The following is a 22,546-nucleotide window of genomic DNA, read 5'->3' as shown; positions in this document are numbered from 1 at the left end:
CCCCCCGCCGCCCTCTCTCTCTCTCTCTCTCTCTCTCTCTCTCTCTGGCTGTCTCACTCTCTTTCTCAAATCTGAGTCAAGTGCTGGAGGAGAGGATCCTGAACGGTGCTGCCCATCAAAAGCAGCGCAAGTCAGACAGACGTGGTGGCATCTGGTTATGAATGGATGAATGAATGAATGAATGAATGAATGAATGAATGAATGACTGAATGGATTGATGGATGACATCAGCATCACCGTCTGAAAACCAACTTCCTGAACATCCTGGAACAAACACACATCTATTCCAACTTGTCTCCATTAAAGCCTGTTATTTTTACACTTTTTACACTTTGACTCTTTCAATAATTGACGACTGGAAGTCCCAACAGTGAGAGTTTCAGCAAACTAGACACGCATAGATAATTTATAGCCATTCTAGAATAAGAGCTCCACTCGATGGCGTGTGTTCCAATGGAGGAAACGTGGGAACCTGCACGCGGTGAGGTGCCGTACAGCTCCGTCTGTGGGTCTGCAGGTGTGGGAGTGGGCCTGGAACTGTCACGACAGCCATCTTGAATATCTATTGTACCTTGGGGGAGGTGTGTGTGTGTGTGTGTGTGTGTAGGGATGTTGTACTTTAGCCCTGCATACCTCACCAGAGCTCACAAACACTCTCTTAGAAGAACAGAGAGACTTAAAAGTTCTTGAGACGCTGAGTCACCTAACAACTATTACCTTTGCCCCACCCCCACCCCAGAGGTGAGGGGAGGGTGGGTAATTGTGTCTGCATGCCAAGAGGAAGGCCTCACATTGTCACCACCCCGCCCCCCACCCCCGCACGGTGCAGAATTTGACGACGGAGCATTACGTTTCCGAGTCGTCTCTCTTTAATCCAAAGCGACCGAGCATTATGGGTATAGCGTGGGCCGATGCACGCCGAGGGAGTGGGCGGGTGGTGAGAGCGTGGCCAAAAAAAAAAAAGGAACATGGCGTGCTGCCACCGTTAAGCCTTGCTGCCCCCCATCAAATCCCACCGTGAGTAAAAATAAGCCCCCCAGGGAGAACGTTCGCTAACGCCACTGATGTTACGATGATGCTGCAGGGGTCATCATCAATATGTGGAAACACTCTGTTAAGCCAACAAGTCTGCATGTTAGTTACATTTTTCCAAAAGTGGGGGCAGAGGTGCATTATGGGATATCGGCCTCATTATATCTGCGCTACGGCCCTGCTGTCGAGAAAATAATGAGACCCTCCACTGTAGAGTGGATCCAGTGTGGAGCTGAACTTCATGTCCAAATCACCCAACTGTTATGTAAACCCCCCCCCCCCCCACACACACACACACACACATACCCCACTCACCCATCCATCACCCCCCCCCCTTTCCTCTCTGTCCTCGAGTCTCGTCTCCGTCGCACCAAACTGTCAACCGAAAAGCAAACGGAAATGAGGAAGGCCGTGTGGGACGGCGACACACACACCTGAGGCGTGAGCGTGGAGCGAGTTCAAGAGCATGCTGGGAAATATTTTTCTGACTGTGTGATTCATTTAGTCCACACGTATGAACGAAACACGTCGAGTTTGCAAAATAAGTTTGCAGCAAACTGGTGACATTAATGCTGTGAAATGGCAACCTACTGAAAACACACACACACACACACACACACACATATGGTTCACACCCCCACAAAGAAATCCTGCCCCCCCTTTTGAAACCCACACACACACAAGCAGCCTATTGGATCATTTTTAATCCCTATCATCTGAAACTGAGATGTATGCCAAAGCAACCATATGGACAGAAAGCACCCCCACTATCACACACACACACACACACACACACACACACGCACACGCACACACACACACGCAACGACGTTGAGCATCACCAAAACAAGTGTGTAAACCCGTGTGCCAGGACACGTGTGGATGTGGGACCAGCCCACTTCCTACGGTGGCTGGGAGGGGGGAGGAGGGGGGGTCCGATGAATCGACAGGCCGAGCCTTTTACATAACCGTGAGGCTACATGTCAGTGCTGGTGTCAGGATTCACTCCCTCCTCCTCCTCCTCCTCCTCCTCCTCACACACCCACTCCATCCTCCCTCATCTCTCCCTCCTCCTCCTCCCTTCATGGAAGATAACCGGTAATTCCCATCAGGATGCGAGCGCCTCAGCCAATCACAGCCCTTGTTCTCCCGTGATGGTTGAATAGGTGATGATGTCGCACTGCTCGCCAAGCTCCCCCCCACCCCCCCTTTCATTTCCTCCTCTCTTAGATGCCAGGTGTGCTCTTAGCTTCTGTTACCACGGCGGTGGGAGGAGGAGAGTCTCCAGTGACGACGAGCTTCGACCGCAGGTATACGCTGTTCTCACACACACACACGCACACACACACACACACACACACACACACACACACACACACACACACACACAGCTCCCCACTCAAGTTTTCTTTCCATAAGAAATGAACACAGTCAACACAAACTATTTTATCCATCGTGTATTTATGCATGTATTAAAAATGGGAGGAAAAAACAAACAAAAAACACATACAAAAAAAAAGAAAAGAAAAAAAAAAAGACACATCTATGCACCTGTAAACAGAAACAGCACACTTGGATCAGAAAATGAAGGCATGTCTTAAAGACATCAGAGGGGATCTACACTTGGATCTTTGCTAAATATAACCAAGAGGAGAATGTCGAAAAATGGAAAATCTGATCCAGGTTTAATCGATGGTGCATTTAGTTTCAAGTCAGCATCACTAAACTGTTAAGAAATATGAGTCATAATTCCTGTTTGTTTTATACCTTACGCAACAACAGCAGTATTCCACTGCTGTATCATGATTGCATGTTTCCCAGCTTGATAAGTACGATTTGTTTTGGTACAGTGCAACGACATCACGATAATGCTTATTCCGTTTTCTTTTTTTTTTTTTTCAGAACCTGCACTAAAAACTATAAATGATTGTGTTTGCAACAACAACAACAACAACAGCAAAAAAAAAGTACAAATAACTTTTCCGGGCACTTCTTTTTCTTTCTTTTTTTTCGTCAGAGATGAATATGCAGAATGGTAGAAAAGAATCGCTTCACCTTTCGATCCTTTTAAGTGATGAAGTGTAAACATGACGTAAATGTGAAGCACTCGATACAATGGCAGTAAAAAGTCGTACAGTAAGACCTCGATATGCGAATTCTTTGAGATACAAGTTCTTTGAGATACGAGTCGTCGCTCTGTTGCTTTTTCTTTTTTTTGACATATGAGCGAAAATCTCTGAGATGGGAGCCGCGCTTTGGCTAGTTGGTGGATGGATACAACATCAGCTGAGACTGGATCTCGTTTGTGACATAATTCATGTGTTCTCATGATTTTTTGCATGTTGTGATATTTAATCATTGGTTACATAACATATATAAATAATTATGAGTCTGCATGTCTATTGGTTGATAAAAAATGTTGGCTTTTTTTCCTCATAATTTACGGGGTTTGGAGTTTTTTTTATTACAAGGCATGAACGGATTAAAATGATTTTAGTTACTTTAAATGGGGAAATGTTGTTTGACTCAGGAGCTCAGTCACGGAATGGATTAAACTTCTATCTCGAGGTCCAACTGTACTTGGCTAATGTAACAGTTAGCATAAGCACTGCTTGGTCTGAGTGACGGGCGTGTTACCATTCATTTGGTCTCTGATATGGCGTTTTATAGAAGATGCTTCACATGAGGCAGATGGAGGAGACAGGGCAGACTCACGGAGCCACTTAAGACGAGAGCGGAAATAGGCAAAGGGGGAGTCGAAGCGCAGACTTGAAGGCCCTGGCATGTACAGAAAGGCAAAAAGGTTCTAGCGTGTTGAAAAGCAGCAGAAGAACACGTCTTGATGCTGATTCAAGTTAGGTTCAAATGTATAACGTCTATCATTTCAGACAGCGTCAGTGATTCGGTTTTATTTCGTTAACCCTCCTTGATTCAGAGGAAGTTCTTACGAAGGCGAGGCTGCAGGTCTGAAAACTTTGAGAAAATATTTAGCGTTAAAGTTGTAAGCTACCTTGTTTATCCATGGTATAACTTCAAGTTAATGTGACCATGTGACCTTTACTATATACATGATTAATGTTAATAAAACCCCAACTCTAACGTGAGCTGATAGCACTGAGAGGGATTGAGTTTGATCCTCCACTGTGAGAAATGGGACCAAAATATGAACTCAGCAGTTACACAGTTGTGCTACTCTTAATAATCCACAAGGTTGGCGGGTCTGTAAATTTCTTTGCATGAGCAGTGAGTTTCCATGTTGTGTTAATAAGTAAAATATTATTATTATCATTATTAATTATTAAATAATCACAGTTACAAGGATTCAGATGAGAACTAAGATTGATTTCAGTTGTCGCCATGAGGAGTGTTTGACTATAATCGACTGATGGTCGGAATCAGGAGGTGTGAGCAGGTTTTTAAGGTAAAGAGAACTTATTTGGAAAAAGAACGACGATTCTATGATGTTAATTTTAAATCGGAGGATCTTTGGAGCTTTTCATTTAGACGAACGCAGCGTTTGGTAAACCCCGCCCTGCGCTTCGGATACATCTGATCGGTTTATCCAGCATCCAGTGTTGCATTGTCACTGACCATTATAGGGCCACATGACCCTTCTTGACGACTGTGATGGGGGGGCTTGTCTTCTCGGTCAGGGCCAGTTCAGGGCTGTAGGAGACTGCTGGGTTTTTGGCAGGGAAATAGCGAGGCGCCTGTAATGAGTCTTCTGCAGGGCTACACAGATGTTGGAAACGCTGGTGGGGGAGCAAAACACAAGTCGCAATAATGAATGATTTTTATCAGTGATAAGTCATCTGTTCAGCTGTTTGTGTTCAGTTCTTTATATTTAATTTTTCTGGATGGTGGTGCTAAAGGATATGAGCTGTAACCTGTGCTATGGTTCCAGGGGTGGTGGCCAGGCAGTAGATGGCCCAGATGGGGAGCAGAGAGACGGAGGACAGGGTGAGGAGCCAGCCCAGCACCGTGGCCCAGGCTGGAGCCACTAGACCTTTCCTCAGGCTCAGAGGAGACCAGTACACCAGGGAGAACAGGAAGGTGGCCTGGAAGGGACAGAAAGACTAATGATACCGCTCAGACGTCTTGAGTAACGCAGTGTTACACAGGTTCACCTCTGTTTACGTCGATTCAAGTAACGTCGTTCTCGATTATACATCGGTTTAAAAAAAAAAAAAAAAAACCAAGGAAAATTTCAAATCAAGTTTACGTCGTTCAACTCGACTTCACGTCTGTCTGCCACAAATATTGGAATTACTAGTAAACTATTAAAAAAACCCATAACATAACATCTTGTTATGTGTTACAGTATGAAAGTACACGAGTAAGTCCTGTTTCCTTCCCAATGGAATTGTGGATATTTTTATTACTCAAATAAAAGAGCGATATTCCAAACCGACTGGTGCTTATGTCAGGTGTGAAAGCAGGTCAGTGTGTGTGGGGGGGGGGGGGGTCCACTCACAGTGCACACAATTGGGGTCAAGAACTTCCAGCACAGCTTGAATAGAATCAGGGGCCTGTGGCCGGTCATGTCCCTGATGTTGGCGCTGAAGCGATCGGCTCCTGTGGAGGGAGAACACAATCAGAGGCTACGGTTGCTTTTGGTGGCGGTGATGTAAATGAGTTGGAATGTGTTTTTTGGAAGGCAGACACTTGAACGCAAGTCTTTAATCTGATGTTTGGTTTTATTGCTTCAGCTAAAGCAACCGAAAAGAACATTTAAATTTAAAAAAAAGAAAGAATACAAGACCCAGGTTGTAAGAAAATAAGTGTTGATAAAATTCAAATCAATCAATCGAAGACAAACTTCCACAGCAACGCCCAATGCAAAATTCTGCTTGTCTAATTCTAATCGACATGAAGCAGAGCAGGTTAACAGCTCATCCTATAATAACTAATATTTACAATGGCTCATTCAGGTAAAAGTAGGTTTTCCTTTTCTAAAGCAACGGAACATCTGCAGCGAGCTTCCTTCAGGACCACATGGCCAGCGGTGGGAACCTGTCAGAGAACGCCAGAGTCCTCAACAGCTGTAAAATCCAAAAGTCGTTAAAATAAGGAGAGAAAGTCCACTGGAGTCCGACCGCTGTGTTACCCACTCCACTTACACCTAATGCCAGCAGAGCTGTAAAAACAGGCTTCTCTGGCGTTCCTCTTCCGTCTCATACACGAATCCACTCTCTCTGCTAACCTCCTCCACTTTCGTTTCACGACTTTGCCGGAGGTTAAGTTAAATCCAACACTTTAGGTATTTTCCTTACGTGTAAACGCATGGCACATTCTAACAATCTAGAACTAAAAGTCTCAGACAGGGGGCTCCCCGGGGGCCACCAGACTGAGAGTCGACGGGGACCGGGGGGCTGATTTAGGGCCCAGAGGAGACAGACAAGGGCCTGGCTAGCTGCCAGTCTCCTTCCAGCAGTGGCTAGCTGCAGCCGTGTGAGCAAACTGACTCCGGCTGGAATGCAGAATGAGGGGGGAGGAAGTGGACCATTTGACTGTGTATGTTTATCAGATTGTAGGAATTACTTCCATTACCGGAGAAATAAACTCTTGAGACTAGGAGGAGAGGAGAATAGACTAAACCACAGGAGGGACCAGAGATTAGACTAGACCAGGGTAGACCTGACTAGATTGGACTGGAGGAGAGGAGACTAGATATGTCTAAATGAGGAAACAACAATAAGACTAGAGAAGAGAAAGTCTTGGATTAGACTCCAGAAGAGAGACTAGAGAAAATGACCAAAATGATATGGATAGAAGAGGAGAAGAAAGGAGACTAGACAAGATGGGAAGAGGCTAGAAGACTAGACGGGTAAAGAGAAGACTAAGGAGAAGAGACCAAAAGAGAGGAGACTAAACCTGTCTAAATGATGAGACAACAATAAGACTAGAGAAGAGGAAGTGTAGATGAGACTCCAGAAGAGGAAACTAGACAAGACTAGACGAGGGAAGAGAAGACTAAGGAGGAGAGACCATAATAGAGGAGACTTGATAAGAGGAGAGAACATTACTAAAATCAAATGGATGGTAAGAAACCAGACTAGAGGGGAGGAGAGGAGAGGAGACTAGACTAGTTGAGGAGAGGCTAGAAGAGAAAAGATTAGACAAGACTAGACGAGGGAAGAGAAGAGTAAAGAGAAGAGACCAGAAGAGAGGAGACTAGATAAGAGGAAAGGCAAGGAGGTTGGACTTGAGAAGGTAAGAAAACAGGACAGACGCAGATGAATTTGTACCGTAAATCCAGCCGATGGCCACAGACTGGAAGATGGAGAGCAGCAGCAGGCTGGCTCCACTGCAGGAGAACTGGTCATAGATCTGGAACACATACAGACCGCCCTGCGTCCAGGGAGGCAGTTCCGATAATCAATAATAGAAAACAAATCAAAGAAAGGGTAGAGAATCCCGCGCACACATCCGTAGGCTTACCGGCGTGACCATGATCAGCCCCACCAGGAAGCAGACGACACAGAAGAAGAGCAGCAGCAGCTCCCTGCGGTGGCCTCGTCTGATCACGTGGGGGTACAGGTCGGTGAAGGACGTCATCAGAGCCTCCAGACTCACAAACTGGGAGGGCGACAAAAGGGAGTGGTTGTCGGTTTCACGCAATCATGTCAAAAATCACCCATCAAAGGGAATACGTGTGTGTGTGTGTGTGTGTCTACCTGTGTGTCCAGCCCCAGCATTATGATCATGAGGAAGAAGCAGACGGCCCAGAGCTGAGGTAGAGGCATCATGGCGACGGCTCTTGGATAGGCGATAAAAGCGAGGCCGGGCCCTGGGAGGACAAGTCACCGCCAGGAGATACGGACACAGTAAGGCGTATTTTAAATCAGCGGTCCTTAAATTTTTTCGTGCCACAGACCGGTTTAATGTCAGACAATATTTTCACGGACCAGCCTTTAAGGTGAGGTGGATAAATACAAATAAAATAAAACAATACCACCAGCAAAAAACCCCCCTGTTTTTTCTAAATGTAATAATAAACGTGAATCCAATATGCATCAACTTTTTTAGCAGCGTCCTTGTAAGCTTGTGGAGTTTCAGTTTGGGAGAGGGAGCGGAGGGTCACCTGACTGGGCCACGCTGCCGATGTCCACTCCCTGCTCCTCAGCCATGAAGCCTAACACTGAGAAGATGGCAAAGCCTGCCAGGAAGCTGGTGGCGCTGTTGAGCAGGCACAGGAGGAAGGAGTCCCTGGAATGCCACACGTGATGGAATTATTTAACGTAACAGCCAGACGAGTTAGGAGAAACAATGCAGACAATGTATGGCCTGTTACTGTAAAAAACAAAACAAGACAAAAATAAACAGCAAGATTGATTGTTTGGGTCGTGTGTGTGTGTGTGTGTGTGTGTGTGTGTGTGTGTGTGTGTGTGTGAGGGAGTCAGGGAGTGTGGGAAGCGTGGAGGCGAGGGCTTTTCTTTGAGGTGTGGCTGCATCCAGAGTGTTTTCTCTGTCCATTCCAGTCATTCCTTCTGGAAGCCATCCGACCAGAGGGAGCGTACAGCTTACATTTCATCGAGTACAGCGTGTGTGTGTGTGTGTGTGTGTGTGTGGTATGAAGAGTGATAGAATAGCTGTTGCGTGTTTCATGTGTGACAAAGTGTCTCACTTATAGCAGTTATTATTGTATTTGTTGTAACTGCCGAGCGCTGTGAGACTCCCCAAACAGATCCCATACGAGAAAAATATCTGGGTACCGGCATCCATCCATACCTGTAGAGAGACAGGGACAGCGAGGGGGGAGGAAATGGAAAGGGCACGTTAGAAACGTTACTGTTATTTCTTTATGGGTTTCAGGAGAGAAAAAAAAATTGCAGGAAAGCTAGCGTGTAGCTTCCAGCATCTCCTTGACGTTCGCTGTTTGAGTTACACAGATCCCATGGCGTCGTTTCACGTTTGCTTGTTGTTGTTTTTAGCGTTCATGCAGCTACACAACTTCTGTCGATTTGCGGAATGATGCAACGCTGTTTTGCTTTTCCCAGAAAAGAGATCGAGTCGCTAATGGACTGTTTAGATTCTCACAATCGGGGAAATCACATGTATCTAATTTATTTGCATTCATTTTGATAATAAAGTGCAGGTTTTTTGTTGTTTACTTGCGCCTCTGTCCCCAATTTGAAATCCCGCATTGTGAATCTGACGATATACCTTCTCTCCTGACAAGAGTGAGGGCCCCCCGAGCCGGTGGGAGCTGCTGTCCCACCTGTAAGAACGACCGAAAGAACTCCGAGCAAAGAAGTTTTTGTTTTTATTTCGTTATGATGCCTCGTGTCCCTGCGGGTGGTCGTACCTGCGGGTCGGCCAGGCGGGTGTGGTTGGGTTTGAGGTAGTAGACGATGCCCTGGGCCGCTCCTGGGAGGGTGACGCCGCGCACCAGCAGCACAAACAGCATCAGGTAAGGGAAGGTGGCTGTCAGGTACACCACCTGTAGGGGGAGGAGAGCAGAAAAAAAAACCCAAAAACAAACAACAAAACGACAATTTCAGATTTGAGAAGAGAAATCGCTAATCATGTAAAAGAAAATTGAAGTTCGGTCTAACTTTAATCGGCTTGTGTTAAAACGAAAACACCAATTTTGCAGCAACTTTGGGAAATTTGAGCTCTGTGTGAAATTTATTGCCAACCCCTCCATGGGTGCTGACGTCAGCGAGATTTCAGGAAAGATGCAGTATCGGCTTGTTTCTCTGATTTCTGATGTTTTAATAAAAAATTTTTACAAAGCAGGAGCAGCTTTTGGCAATTTTCAGTCTGCAAATGTAGCTCTCCGAAGAAAAAATGTAGGAGCTTCCTTGGTCTAAAATGAAAAGATTGTACTCAAGCCTCTGCAGTGGCTATGATCTGAGTCAGCGACCCAACTGGGGATCCCATGATGCCCAGTTGGGTCCAGCTTGTTATGTCTGTCTTGGATTCCTTGATTCTGATGAAAAGTTAAAAATGTGACGAATCCTAAAGCAACTGTGGAGAACAATGACTCCTCATTTAAATGGTTGTGTTCGCATTTCCTTACACCAATGACTCCTGGCGATATTAATAATTGGATTAAAATACAGAGACTAATTTTGTCTTGACAGACCAGCAGGCAGCTGTCTCCTCCCATAATGCTTCACTCTGGCTGCAGCTCAACATTCCTGTTACTACCCTACTTTTTGTTGGGGAAGTGGCCTCGTTTTGGAGCTGGAGCCGAGCCTGTTTCTCCGTGACATAGAGAAACGAGACCTTCGACAGACACGCACACGTTAACGTGACACCATCACAACACTGCCGTCTTCCCTGCTCACCTTTCCGGTGGATTTAACGCCCTTCCACACACAGAAGTAGCAGATGAGCCAGATGGCGGCCAATGATAGAGCCAGCTTCCAGCTGATTGGCCCCAGTTCGTCTAAAGTGTCGGAAAGATGGAGCACCTCCCGCCTGGAACACACACTCGCCTATATTAAAGCATGCTCAGCACCCCTGAAACACTGATCGGAAACCAAAAACTACACTCACTCCCAAAACTCCATGACGGGGGATGTGGCATTCACAAAGACGCTGCTCCCATTGGCTGTCTGGTTGTGTTGTTGGAACAGGACACACGTCTCTGGAGGTGGACACACACACACACACACACACAAGTTAGACCTTAAAGTCTCACACAGCTGCCTCAGAATGCTAAACCACGGCTGATGCGGACCTGTGTTCCAGGTGTTGTTACAGTGGGACCAGGGCAGCTCCGCCCGGAAGCTGTAGGTCAGATACAGAAGAGCCCACGCCAGGATGACGATGTAGTAGACGCAGCCGTGGAGGATCATCACCTGGCTGGCGTAACCGAGACCTGAGCAGACACAGGAGGATGCAGACGGTGGTGTGAGATGAGACCAGCCATTAGAAATTAGCATCCGCTCTCCAAATAATAGAAATACCAAGATTCATAAAGTGACCCGGCCGGAGCGGTTTAAATATTTAATTTGGCACAAATAAAGCCGTGCATCGCTTCATAAGAATGAGGTTCAATGTTGCAGTGAATGATTCGTCCCAGCTTTTTTGCTTTCGTTTTCTTTAATTCCTATCTGTGTCAGTGCAGAAAGTAAATACAGGGTCAGATGATTATTTACATGTAAATTTTAACGCCCTTCTCCGAGTTAATCATGCAATGAAATTAAAAATAGATTCGGATATCGCGGTTTCACATGCGTTTTAACACTTGCAAGCAAACTGAAATGAAAGTAATTTCAGTTTGCTTTTAAGATTTTACATGACGTGAATGGATTAACACGTTTTTGTTTTTTTTAAATTAACAGACGTCTCCATTGTGGAACACCGTGAACAAAAAGGAAGGACGAGTCGACGCATTCTATAAAAATTCACATATTTATGTCGTCGAAGTCCTGACTGTGATCAAAAACAGGCGGCTTCATCTGCTGATGAAGACTACTGTTGTGTTTGATGTTAATCCAGCAAAAAAAAATGGTTTGATTCCAATTTTTTTCCCCCCCTAATGTGACAACCAATTCTGAATTGAATTTGTTTTTGGTGACAGTGTGAACACAATGCGGGTCACATGAAATAAATGAGATCTGGATTTTTAATTCCTTTTCTACACGACATGGACAAACTGATATGATGTAACCACAGACGAGTCACTGCGCTGCACCTACATATAAACACAGCTGGCTTGTGGATCAAAGTTCTCTAAGGTTTATTTATTATTATGGGCTGTGCAGCTATATGTCAAGTGGAAAACTCAACAGGTGGAGTTGATTCCAAAAGTCTACTTAAAATTTGAACTTTTACTTCCCATCAGTGCAGTATATGTGTTCTTCTTTGTGCTGCTGGTCCAGTTTTAAATTAGTTCCTCGACTCAGTCTCTTTTTTTAAGCACGAGCACAATTTTGGATCCCACGAAAATGTGTGTTTTTATTGGAAAGCAAGGAGTGTGTCGTCATCTGTTTGTTGCTTTGGCACACAAGGGCTCAACATAAATTCAACATAAAAAGTGTTTCACACACACTTGCATGCAGCTGTGAGGCATGGCTGGTTTTCTGATTACGTGCAGACTGACAACATGTTACTTGAAATGATGGCGACATAAGAGAGTCCTTTGGACGGCACCGCAAGAAAACACCTTAAAATGTAACCTGATTACGGAAGCATTGTCATTTTAATCAAGCTTCTCAAATGAGACAGGTTTTATTTTTTTATAATTACTCGGCAAACATGTGGCAGCCTGAGCACGCATGCAAACGTCAGGAACAAAATGTCGGAAAACTTTAAAAGCTCTGCGTTCTGAACGTTGAGTCGAGTAGATCGCTTGTCTTTAGTCATAGTTTAATTCAGGTGAAATGATTTTGATGTTTACCCGTGCATGCCAACGTGTCAAAATGTTGGGTGTGGCACCAGTCTTTTTACCTCAAGGGAAGTACTCCTTCCTTAAGCCTTATGTCTCAAAAGCGTCAATTAAGCATACCAGTGCAAACGTAGGTGCAATTAGCCAGATCCAAATTCACATGAGAGCACACAGATGTGTGGCTTCTTTTATCATGTGCAGTACGTTTGTGCCCAACTGCAAAGGAAGGAAAGTTTTCATGATCAAACACTAGCGGCTTTGGTTTCTCCAAAACTCAGAGGGGTGATTCGAGTTGGACGTGGATCCGGTTCAGATGGGAACGGTTTGCTGCTCACTAACAAACTGGTACAGTGTAAATGGGAATTTTTTTTTTTTCATCCTACGGAAACTTAACACAAATAGCTTCTTTTTTGAGAACAAAATTACATACATGTAAGACTGAGTCTCTATAGATTTTTTTTTTCAAATTTAAGACATAAGTACAGTATTTTCTGCACTGGATTAAGGCGCACCTTCAATGAATGGCCTATTTTTTTTTTTTTTCCATACATAAGGCGCACTGGATTATAAAACACATCTGTGAACTCATCTTCAATGAATGGTCTATTTTAAAACTTTTTTCATTTTTAAGGCACATTGGATTATAAGAAATTGAGAAAATCAAAGGCTTTTCGGTGCGGAAAAAACTGTGTATGTTTTACTGGTGTATTTAATGAATTGTGCATTAATGTCACCTTTTTCAAACAACAAAACCAAGACAGTGCATGAACTCACATGAAAAGTCCTACCTGCAAATCAGTGTGACTTCTGCTGTTGTTATTGAGAGACCAGTTCAGATATGCGTGGCTTCACCTTGACAAGTGCTACTCTGATGTCATTTTCACAGCAAAGTCTGTTTCTGTCGTTTTCCATGCAGCTTAAGGAAGTGTTCCTTTATTTTTGCCAGCACGAGACTAGAGTTGCTCAACTTGACATTGCAAATCATGCAGAACGCTGACTCCCATCACGTTCCATTATACAGTACATGTAAATTCACGTTATACATATTCGTCGGACCACTTTCTTTTTTTTGCTCAACATAGTTAATATGAATTAAAATATTAAGAAAGCAATCAGATGACCCTACCATCATGACAGGCACAAATCGACTACTGAGTGCGCAAAGTCCCCTGTAGCACAGGTAGGCTAATCGATGTAGCGTCACGTGATCACCTGCAACCAATGATGGCTAAGGGGGGCGTGTCATCACGAATTGACAACGTACAGACACATCGTGTCAAGACAAAACATTGTGTCTGGTGTTCTGTCTTGACCTCCGTGTCCGCCGAACCCCTAGGGTTCGATCGAACCCAGGTTAAGAACCACTGATCTAAACTGTTGTTGAACTTCTAAAGCCCCAGAGGGTAATTTGCATTAGATATAACTGAAATTTAAAAAATTTCAAACTTGTCCAAACCTGTGTCTAGTTTTACGGAGCAGCTTGATTCTCGAACAACAAACTTCTACAACCACAATGAACGGCAGTAAGAAGTCATCAGCATATATTATACACATCCGTCTCATTTTGAAAGTTCTTTTTTTTCCCTTATGCTACCAGAAAAAACCTTGAAATGAACTGGAAAACAATCTGAATGGCTACACGCATATTATTAACACAATATACACACTAATAACATCATTTGATTACCTCCGAATAAAGGGCAGACAGTTCTCCAGGCGCTGACGCCCCCCAGGCTGGTGTACTGTCCCAGTGAGGTCTCCAGGAGGAAGAGGGGGATGCCGCACAGCACCAGGAATAACAGGTAAGGTACGAAGAAGACACCTGGATGAACACACACAGGATCAGATCTGTATTTCAAGCTCATAGTATTATGAAATTAATATTCACACAGCGAATTAAATTCAAATTCATATTGAGATGCTTTACCTCCACCGTTCTTGTAGCAAAGGTAAGGAAACCTCCACACGTTGCCCAGACCGATGATCTGCCCCGCCACAGCCAGGAGGAACTCGGCTTTGCTCGCCCACTGGCCCCTGGCCTGCAGTCCGTCGTCTTTGAAGGCTGCTATCCTTTTGGGGAATCTTTTGTTGTGTGACAGCAGCGTGTCGCCTTGCTGCGAAGACATTTTGTCCTCCATCGCGAGACGAGCAGAGACACAACAAACTGGGGAAGTGAAAACACAAGAAAACAACAGTGCCAGTTGAGGACGGATAAATCAAAGCACAGATGTTAAAAGATAAAAGTAGGGCAATGGAAAGTTTGCTCACACCTCCACAGCGAGGACTGGATAGAGAAACAACAGTTGTTTCCTCCCTTATCTGTGAAGTATGAAGGTCAAACACGTTTTGGGTGTGTGTCCTTTATCTCTCCGTCACAGAAACCTCGAGGCTTTCATTCTACTATTTGTGCATTTACTTCAGGAATGATTTATCGATAATCTGACTTTCATTTTATTAAATCCATATTATGCAGCAGCAACAACATCAGTCTGAAAGCACTCGAGCACATTTGACAACACGTTACATCTCGGAACATTCAGTACTTCTTATTACTTTTTTTTTTTTTTTAAATTCTAGGTGGTTTCTTTTGACCCAAACCTACATGTTTTTTAAAAAATAAAATAAAATGTGCAATTATTTGCTCAACTCCACATAATTTAATTTTAAAATGCTTGATGTTTTTTTTTTTGCTTTTGCTGCAGATGTTACAGGAGAACTTCTCACTGTTTTAGAGACATGACCTCAGCCCTAAAGCGCCTGTCTCCTGCTGAGCCACATGCACGAATAAAAAAAGCCTCCTTTTAATACAGAAACGTCTCTTTTTTTTTTAGTGTCAATAAACAAAAGAAAAAACACACTGTACAAACACCGTCACATGAGGAGACCGTAACAACACATGATCTGATGCAGCGGTCCGTTTATGCCTGGTGTACATTCTAAATTACAGGTTGCACAAGCAGCAGTTTCGTAACGACGTAACGGTGTCACAGCGGAATTGACCGAACAGGTGTGGTTTAGCCTGAAAATGATAACAACTGAAATAAAGGCTATGAAATTAAATACTTTTTTTTTTTTTTTTTAATATGGTGAAAGGATTGTTTTAGAAATGAATTCGTTATCACATTTGCGCTGCCTACCTCCGGGTGTCCCGTTGGTCTCTTCGTGGTGACCACCCCCGTGTCCGACTGGTCAAATGGTTTAGTCCACCCGCGAGCGGAGAGGGACGGTGCGGCGCGCGCCTGGATCCGACTTGAAAGAGAAGAGCGGTGTGTGTGTGTGCAGTCGGACTGGCGCAGCAGCAATAATCACGTTTACGAACGACTAACGGCTTTTGAGGGATGCTAGCGACACAAAAAAAGCGGACTAGCCTTAAGCCCCGAAGGTGAAAGGGCGGTTAAATTAGGACGCATCACACACAAGGAGACACATCACGTATTTCTTCCCTCTTACCTCTACTACGCCGCAAGGTTGGAAAATATTAGCGCGTCTCACAATGTTCTAACCAACAAGTTGTGCTGGAGTGGGAGTGACGCAGTCACGTCACGTGACTTTTACGTGTGTGACGTTGAAGCCAATGGGGAGGGCAGTAGTACAGCTATCACTCTGTACAGAGACAGGGTTTTTATTTTATTTTTTATTTCTAGAGAAGATATCAATATTTAAGTTAGTAAACGATTAAAGGATTTAAATAATTTTTTAAACCATTTGCCAAATAAATTGTGTTCAGTACTTCCTGCACAGACCAGGTGCAGAGGCAGCCCCACCCACCTGCAGCCGCTTGATTCTCTGCTGCAGGTGCAGCCACATGAAGGGACAAATTATGGCGTGCATAAGAAAAGAAATTGCTTTAAATTCCCCAAATGGTTTTTTTTTTTTTTTTTGGTAAAGGGTTGTAAATTTGCAAGTTTTAAATTCTGCACCAAATTAGCGCCACTTATCATGGCACCAAAACTAAGGCCCAATTGCATATATTTTTCTGGTGCTTTGAGCTGTCGGGAATTATTATAAATTTCCTAACTTTTTGAAACCAAACTTCAGTAAACACACGTCTTTAAACTCGGCTGCATCTCTAAATAGAGTGTCAAAGAGTTTGGACTGTAAAAAGAAACTACAAAGTGTCATCAGACAGACCTACTGTATGTACATGAGTTTCGCTCTCTCCTCTCTTGAATAAACATCAAACCCGGCTGAAATGATAAACATCAAATTGCATCAAACATAAAAAACAACAACAAATTTTTCAGAATTATGATGGAATATCACGCTAGGATCTGTCACGGAAATAACTGAACAAAATGTTCTGATGCATGCAGTAACATGATCCTTTGTACCATTTTATATTTAGCCCACATGGTGCTGCATTTTAAATGTTGTTGTCATGAGAACTTATTTACTTCCACTTTCATTAAAAAAAAAGAGCAACAGTTTGAAGGGCACGTGATTTCTTTACTTCCCCAAATCGTAAAGCGCAGTACAAGAAGAAATCTCTTAATTTCAGCCAAGCCAGATGATAGATTGTTTATTTCTTGCTATAACTCTCTATAGGTCTTTCATTGCCAGTCACTTCATAAACTTTCCTCATAAACCATTGAAGCCTTACAGGAGTTACAAAGGTACACAACCGTGTTCCACCAAATGAAAAAAATCTCTGTTTATTTTCAGTTAATGCTGTTATTTATTTTGTTAATTTTTTTCTTTCTGGACAGGTTATTACAACAGATTTCATCACATGTGCAACATCAGCAACAACATCGGAAGAAGAAAAAAAAAGGGCTGATGGGTAGAAGCCATTTGGCTTGTAAAATTCCCGTCCCCATAATAAATATCTATCTCATTACAAGGTGCTGACAACCAAATTCATACATTAAATTTAACGTTTAGATTATTTTAGTACGTATATTGCTGTTTTGAACTGTCCATTCAGTCCCAATAGACGTGTGTGTTTGCACACGTCTTCATCAGTTCTTGGAATGACTTCCAGTTTTGTTAATGACATTGACCATCAATCTGGTTTTAGTTAGATTCAAGGATAATCTGTTTATGTCAAACCATAATTGCAGCTTGTACAATTCCTGATTAACTGTTTGGACTAATTTATGTACAGTATATCATCTTCTTTGCATAGTTAAGGCATTGCATGCTATTGTTAAGACAGCAACACAAGCTTTCAGCTCCTTATTGTAGACTCGTTCCTGTAAGGGGGCTCGGCGTCCACCTCAAGCACCTCTCAGGATATTTAATGGGCTGTGTCTTTGGCTGAGCGCACTCAGCCGAGCATTAATGGGCAGAGTAAAAAAAAAAAAAAAAAAGAAAGGCAAAGGTCCAGTTTACACAATGCTCCAAAGATTACGCTCAAATAATTGCATTCCACTAGTAGATTATATGAGGTGTGTAAATCACGTGTAGTTGTGGAGCTCATTTTACTTTGCGTTGTGGACATAAGCACACATGCATGCTCCAGAGGCGTGAGGATTATGGGATATAGCAGTTGGGTCTTCAAATTTATAGCCTTCTTCATGAAATTCCAAAATTTAACTTAGTTGGCATTCCAACAGTCGCCTCACGACGATAATTAATCGCTCTTATTGCTACCGTACTGTTACATAAATTTAGTTTAATGGTCGTGAGCTGACAGTTCAATTCATCCACCCATGAAGTCATAGAAATTACCGCGCAGCTCTCCCACCCTAATGTGCAAAAGCAGATTAGACTTTCAGAAAGTTATTTATCCACCAGTTTACTGAATTTTAATGACCTGTGCTCATTAATACATCTTGAAGTGTCACACTAATGGGAAGGTGGTCACATTAACCATACTTGCCATTTTGAGCAGAATCCCTTTAGCTGCATTACTTCATTAGAAATAGTCAATTTTCAGATTTCCATTTACAATATGTTATTTGCAATTTATTTTAAAGATGGCAGAATGTGTTGATGCCCTTCTCTTACTCTGCAGATGATGTAGGTTTTCACACCTGACTGATTTCCCCTACTTGCGTCCTGTTTTCCAGTTAATATTAGAGACCAGATGAGAAAATGTTGATTTCACTGGAGAAGAATTCCAAATGTTTGGCCTCCATTTGATAAAAAATGTATGTGAGAGGTAGACACGTGAAGACAATGAGGATTTTTGTGGTTGTGCTGATCAGAGTTTATGATCGGAAACATTTAAGTGCAATAAATTTCACAGTACCATAAACATACCTTCACATACAGTGCATACTCCATCACAATGAACAAGATCCATACAGAGTAAATAGTAAATTCTCTCTCTCTCTCTCCCTCTCTCTCCACATTAATACACCACATGCATAATAAGTCACTATGTATTAATTTATTTTATAATCAGCTTTAGTTGCCCTCATTAGAAGGGAACCCCTTCTCTTTAAAATAATCAAAATGTCAAAGGTCAAGAGTCAGGAAGTTGTAAAATGTCTTGCAATTATATACGATGCATAACGACATACGTGAACTGCTCAAACATACACAGCATGCATCTTGTCTACAAGCCCAGGCTCTGCTTTGCATCCCAGGGGTCAAATTAAATCCGACGTTAAGGGCCCTTCAGTACAGTCACCATTGTTCTATCCTGACAAACCCCTGTAAATGTGGTGCCACAGAGTGGAAGTCAGGCTAGCCATAGCTGTGCACAATCTCTGCAATTTTTATGACTGCTTTTAGTGGTGTCTGGCATCCGAGACAAGGGCATTAGGTCCCTGATATACAGTAGTTGCATTGTAAAACTGTGTCCCTCCAGTTGAATGATTGCCAAGTTTTCGAGACCTTTCAGAGGAAGTGACGCTGCAGCATGTGAAGCATTCATTCATTATCTTCATCATCAGTGAAGATGAGCGCATGAGCCACTGGATATACACCGTCCAGTCAATGCAAATACATGCAATGCCTTTTGTATTGTTCAAAATATGAGAAACCAAGTACTTTATGATTTTAGCTCTTTAACTCTAAGTGGGGGAAGCGTCAATTTGTTTTGCTCCACGGAAAAAGAGACGTGAAGAGAGAACGTTCTCTATGAAGATGTCGATGGGGAATAGAGTATTATAGAGTATTATCGGTGCACATTGATTTAATGAGCTGCTGCACTGCATCAGATTGTACCGCATGGAAGGAAGTCAGTTTGCATGTGGATCCTCTCATCCAGCAGTGGTTAGAAGTTTTCACATAACTGAGATTTGCCAGGCAGTAAAACGACTTTGTTCTCATACCATATGGTGTCGTGCCAGGATCAGAATCTGGACGAGTTGATTGAAGAGCTGTGCAGTGTTTCAAATAAATGTGAGCGAATGAGAGAAACAGCTCTATGGAAACAAGTCCAGATGAAGTTACATCATTCTTTATCACTCTAAAGTTTGTGGAACAAAACCAATAGGCCAAAAAAATTAATGAATATATGAATATTTATGAATATATATTGGAGGATCTGTGTTAAATGATCACTAGCATGAGAGTACTGGCATGAGATCAACATGATGTCTTTGACACTTACAGAATCTGCACAATGCTTCTGACTCGTCTCCAACTTTGCTCCTTCAGTCTTCTCCGATTTGCTCACTTCTTTTTTGTATTTTCTGCCTTTCCTGCAATCTAGTCCCAGGCAACTTTTAAAAAACAGCACATTAAGCAATGCATAAAGCATCGCACGAATGTTATTTTTATATTTAGAACAACCATGCTCAGCTGACACCACTGTCTGCAAGTTTTGGGATAGCTTGAAGAGATCATCCGACAACAAGAGGTGTCAAATTTGCTATGTCATCCAATGGTGATGTCACTTGACGTATGGCCAGCAGAAAAGATACCCAACACCTGTCTACTAATTCATTGTAAGCCAACCTGGGGCCTGGCCATATGTCTAAGGTGACAAGAGTTCTGATGTAGGTTCACTGAGAAATTACTCCTAGCCACAAACGTGCCTTTGAAGTTAATATTGTCTATTACAGTCAAATATTTGGAGGAAATTAAAGAAGTATTCCCTGCTTGTTTGAAACTTTATAAAGAGTAGGTCAGCATCCGCTACCTCCTTCCGTCCTTCCCATCCACTTCTTCCCATACACCCTCTAAAACAACAGTCATTTAAATGTAACCCCTGGCCTAAAGTCGACACTGTAAAGACTCCCTTGAGTCTTGTGTTGGGTTAGATATTTGGTGCTGTGAGGCACTCCGGAGGTTTTTATGGGAATGTTTTGAGGGGCAATTCTCTAAATAAGTCTTTTAACCAGAGTGTGTTCTTCTGTCATGTGATTCTTCCACAGATGTCAGTGGAATCTCCCTTCACGGTATGACTGCTGAATGCATTCACTAAACTGACCCAGAATTAGTGCACCATTGCTTTTCTGAGTCATGCCTCTGATATGTAAATTTTTTCTTACCTTTTTCCTACCTCAGTCATACATTCATCTCACCTCGAATTTGAGTTACAATGTTCCATGTCGTTATAACATTTGGATTTTATTCATCTTTCCAAATTTATATTGCAGCAGAAGGTAGTATCAGGTGTACCAAAAAGATCAGGTCTTTGATTGTGACATTACCTAAGAAGTGCAGTGTTGTTCAAGGTTGCAAAAAAAGTTCAAAATGAAAACTGGTAATGCTGAAAAATGGACACAAAATCTCCCTCAACATGTATTTTTGGAAACTTAAACATTGCTACGACAATGACTTACAGTAATCATGACATACATAGCCTGTTTTTACCGTATATTAAAGTAAAATATTTGATAAAGTTACTTGATTGAACATGAAAGGGAAGTCAGATCTAAACTCAGCTGAACCAAGACTAAATCATTTAATGTGAGCAAGGCTCCTGAGGGAGGAATGCGGCACTGGATTATCGCAGAACATCCAATAATAAGCCCTCCTTTGTCAGCAACAGGCGAGAGACTCCTGTTATTTCAATCCCCGTGGAGAATTAAAGAAGAAAACTGTGGGAAACTAACTTTGAAGGCGAGTTGGCAAAGTATTGAAGCTCAGAAAATAATAATTTGATTTTCACTGATTAGTACCCCATGTACCTCCATTGTTTTGCCCATGACTGCATTGTGGGGTACCTGCGTGATAATTATATCATCACAGATCATTGCTTCCATTTTAAGCTGATTTGATGACTTTGTTATTGTCATCTTTGCTGACTTGACAGCTCACACCAGCACAGTTTAGCATTCCACAGACAGCTATTACTTACGCTTGGATGACAAGAACTGTAATAGGGGTTAAGCACAATGGTCAACATGGCTTTGACAGCTCCACTAGGGATTACTGAAGGGCCCCCTGGAATGGTTATGGGGAAAAATGGCTAAGGAATAAACCATGCTGACCATGCACAGGAACATTGGTATGGCAACGTTCATATAGAAACGTACCAAACCTGTGAAGGAATAAGGAAGTACTTCTTGGAGAATACTGTGGCAACATTCAGGAAGACCTTGACAGCAGAAACACTCTGTTTTTCACTCAGGGAGATTTACAAAAAACACAGACCGATTTATTTAGTCTTGATTTCCATCCGATACCTTAAAAGATATTGGCTGGTCTATGGAACAGTTTAACGCTAGTCAGTCATCTTACTGCTCAATATGAATTAATCTTCTGCCTGCCAAACGTGGCTTCTTAGTTGGTTATGATTAGGGTTAGCCCTGTTCATCTTGTATGTTTTTCCTTAAGGCCTTGTCCCATGTTTCCTTCCCATCCCTTCCCTTCCCTTCCCTTCCCTTCCCTTCCCTTCCCTTCCCTTCCCTTCCCTTCCCTTCCCTTCCCTTCCCTTCCCTTCCCTTCCCTTCCCTTCTTCTGTTCTATTATATTCACATACATGCATCACATTTCATTCACCTCTTTTTCAGTGTCCATCAACAATGATTGTTCCCTTTCCATCAGGCAGATTTAAAACTCTCTCACCTACCTGCAGAAATGTGACTCCGTCTTCTCAGGTGTTCGTTGGAAGATGCACCCGCAGATCAGGTGGAAGCAGCTGTTAAACACAAAACATTCAGGTTAGGTTGATTTATTTGTATTCGACCAGATCTGAGCCAATTTCTGTCTGAATATAAGAGGATGCATAAAAGAAAAAGTTGCTATCTTACATCTGTGGTCAGCAGTGAACTCTGGTCGGGTCCTGAAACGCATTGAACCTATCACGCCAATGATTCCTAAGGTAGA

At 42.9% G+C, this 22,546-nt stretch overlaps 1 protein-coding gene across 6 annotated transcripts; it reads right to left on the bottom strand.

Annotated features, from left to right (window-relative positions):
* Positions 1-3,412: 3,412 nt before the first annotated feature.
* LOC137591621 (sodium- and chloride-dependent GABA transporter 2-like) lies at positions 3,413-22,546 on the bottom strand. 6 transcript variants are annotated; one of them, XM_068309742.1, is made up of 16 exons: positions 22,290-22,315; positions 15,514-15,625; positions 14,647-14,695; positions 14,304-14,540; positions 14,064-14,198; positions 10,540-10,864; positions 10,329-10,461; positions 9,341-9,475; positions 8,660-8,763; positions 8,117-8,241; positions 7,710-7,822; positions 7,474-7,611; positions 7,281-7,383; positions 5,507-5,607; positions 4,920-5,090; positions 3,413-4,784 (listed from the first exon to the last, which is right to left on the bottom strand). In XM_068309742.1, the coding sequence occupies exons 4-16, from the start codon at positions 14,512-14,514 to the stop codon at positions 4,626-4,628; spliced, it is 1,953 nt and encodes a 650-aa protein (XP_068165843.1). In that variant the 5' UTR covers positions 14,515-14,540; positions 14,647-14,695; positions 15,514-15,625; positions 22,290-22,315; the 3' UTR covers positions 3,413-4,625. The 6 variants fall into 6 exon arrangements, with proteins under 6 accessions (XP_068165843.1, XP_068165841.1, XP_068165840.1 ...); XM_068309740.1 differs by lacking the exon at positions 22,290-22,315 and adding an exon at positions 15,827-15,885; XM_068309739.1 differs by lacking the exons at positions 14,647-14,695; positions 15,514-15,625 and adding an exon at positions 22,471-22,546 and having other exon boundaries at positions 22,290-22,358.

Source organism: Antennarius striatus, chromosome 24 (genome assembly GCF_040054535.1).
Source record: "Antennarius striatus isolate MH-2024 chromosome 24, ASM4005453v1, whole genome shotgun sequence".
NCBI lineage: Eukaryota > Metazoa > Chordata > Actinopteri > Lophiiformes > Antennariidae > Antennarius > Antennarius striatus.
This window is presented reverse-complemented; position numbering and strand designations above follow the sequence as displayed.